Below are 2,500 nucleotides of genomic sequence, written 5' to 3' on the forward strand. Positions count from 1 at the left end.
TACTCTGACTACTCATTTCATAACTCCCACCCATTAAATTAATCAACTCGTCTACGCACTCACACAGCCACATGCGCACATCGTCCCGCAGAAACCCGTTAATTGCACAAGAATTACATGCGTACTGTCTCCGGATGATAACCGACTTGCGCCAACCGTGTATTCTTATCTTGCATTACGTTTTTCCGTGCAAATGTTGTTTTGAGGAAGTATATTTTGATGTAATGAGTCGCTCCCGAAGTATGAGGACTGCATTACCTGTTTTCATTATTGCTTTGCCTCAAATTGCTGTTGGTGACGTGTGACAGACAACTTCAATGAAATGAGATACAATCACTATTAGTCAGACGTATAGTTTATGCATTATTGCACTGCACACTTCTGAACTCTGCATTGTTGCACCTTTTCTTTTTTCCAAGGAAGTTCGTCGTTCAAGACAAGTCCTTGCGGACTGCGACACCTTTTGCTTCCTTTGTAGTTTTGCACAATGCTTATCTCTTGTAGATTTTCATTTCCTGTTATCTGAGACAATTGCAACTCAAGCAAGTCTTCGCGGACTATTGTAATTGTCTCCCTAAGCATGTTCCTCTGTCTATCTTTGGACAGTGCATTATTGAAAAATAAATAAAAAATGAAAATTCATGAAAATATTTGTAATAACAATCTTTGCAATCTGATATATCTTGATTACGGCCCCTGCTATAACACCCCCCCCCCCTATATGCCCTCCTGTCTCTCTCCCTGTCTCTGCCTCTGGTGTGCTTTTTTCAGAGACCGCTTCATCCCGTCGGGGGCGACGGTGAGTAGCGTATGCCGGGCGATCTGAGGAACAAGGGTTGCCTTCTCCACTGCTAGGGACCCGCGACCAGCGCTCGAGGCCACACACAGTTGACCCAGCACACTTGACCGGGGCCCACGGCCCTGACCAGACCTCTCCTTGGGGGCGCTCCCCCACGCGCGCCCCGCTCGGCGCCCCTCTTGGGCTTCCTTGCCCACAAGAACCCGCGCCACGCTACCTACCAGCCACTTCTATCAATAAACAGCTGACCCAGAATTGTGTCTCCATAACCCACCAAATCAGGGCAACACAAAACCCCTGACAGAGAGAGAGAGAGAGAGAGAGAGAGAGAGAGAGAGAGAGAGAGAGAGAGAGAGAGAGAGAGAGAGAGAGAGAGAGAGAGAGAGAGAGAGAGGGAGGGAGGGAAAGGGGGAGAGAGAGAGAGAGAGAAAGAGGGAGAGGGGGGGGAGGGAGGGAGGGAGGAAGGGGCAGAGAGGAAACAATAAGTGGAAAGAGAAACGCGAGGAGATTCACTGAAGAAGACAGCTGTGAAACGGAGAAAGAAAAGGAGGCTTCGGAGGCAAGACCGAGGAGGCGGCGACCGGGCGAGGAGGAAGACGAAGACCGGAGGCAGACACGCGCCGAGGGCGTCCGAGTTGCTGGTCTCGCGACGTCCCTGCGAGCCGCTGGTGCGAGTCGCTCGGCGGGAAGGACTTCGGGGATGCAGCTGAAAGGCCAGGTACGAAGAGGACGGGAGCGAAGACGAATGATAAATTGGATATAGAAGAAAGGCGGAGAAAGAAGGGACTAAAAAACCAAACTAGACAGCCTTTGGGACGAGAAATTAAAACACTCGAGAAAGGTCGGCAAAGAAGTAGTGTGACATATCTTTTGCTTCCAGTCCCAGAAGATAACATGCAACCTCAAGCATACACAAATAAAAAAAACACTCACACACACTCTCGTTTGCTCACACACAAACTCACTCAGTCACACACTTTAATCAGTGAAATCAGATCATCACCAACCGCAGCGCAAAGCATTTAGTCCGCCGTTAAAGGCAGCCTTAGATTCCGACCCCGGACACCCCCCTCCCCCCGCCCAACCCCTTCCCTGTGGACTCCGGGATCAAAGAACCCCAACGCTTTCGGCGAAACAAAGAGGATCCGACACTCACCGTTTCGAAGCAAGCCTGGATCAAGTTCGGCGGGAACAGGTTTCTGGGGAAAGGAGCGCGAAATATATTAGAAGAAGGCTGGGCACGGAGACACCTCCCTCCCTCCTTTCCTGCTATCCCTCCTCCCTCCCTCCCTCTCTCTCTGTCTGGGTATGTACACTGTGCTGTATGTACATTCTCTCAAATCAGATCAATATCAAAATATGTCTGTCTACACACACACACACACACACACACACACACACACACACACACACACACACACACACACACACACACACACATATATATATATATATATATATATATATAGAGAGAGAGAGAGAGAGAGAGAGAGAGAGAGAGAGAGAGAGAGAGGCTCTTATGCGTTCATACAGTTATTCGCAATCACATGCAAACGTGAAGCTGAATCTACGTCCTAAGAAAGTCTAGAATCTTTAGCTTCCTTCCTGAACTCGGAAACCCGCCTTCCTGAAGGGAAATGACTTCTCCCTGTGACCTTCCAGTGGGTCTCCCAGGCAAAACCTGCCTCGCTGAAGCCCATG

The 2,500-nt window shown here is 49.4% G+C and overlaps 1 protein-coding gene across 23 annotated transcripts in view; it reads right to left on the bottom strand.

Annotated features, from left to right (window-relative positions):
• LOC113815331 (excitatory amino acid transporter 3) overlaps positions 1-2,500 on the bottom strand; it is a 257,235-nt gene that overhangs the window by 31,282 nt on the left and 223,453 nt on the right. For all 23 annotated transcript variants that reach the window (XM_070144361.1, XM_070144337.1, XM_070144449.1 and 20 more), the window contains one exon: positions 1,956-1,998. In XM_070144361.1, coding sequence (XP_070000462.1) covers positions 1,956-1,998 — 43 coding nt within the window. The remainder of the gene's footprint in view (positions 1-1,955; positions 1,999-2,500) is intronic.

This window comes from Penaeus vannamei, chromosome 3 (genome assembly GCF_042767895.1).
Source record: "Penaeus vannamei isolate JL-2024 chromosome 3, ASM4276789v1, whole genome shotgun sequence".
NCBI classification, from domain to species: Eukaryota; Metazoa; Arthropoda; class Malacostraca; order Decapoda; family Penaeidae; genus Penaeus; species Penaeus vannamei.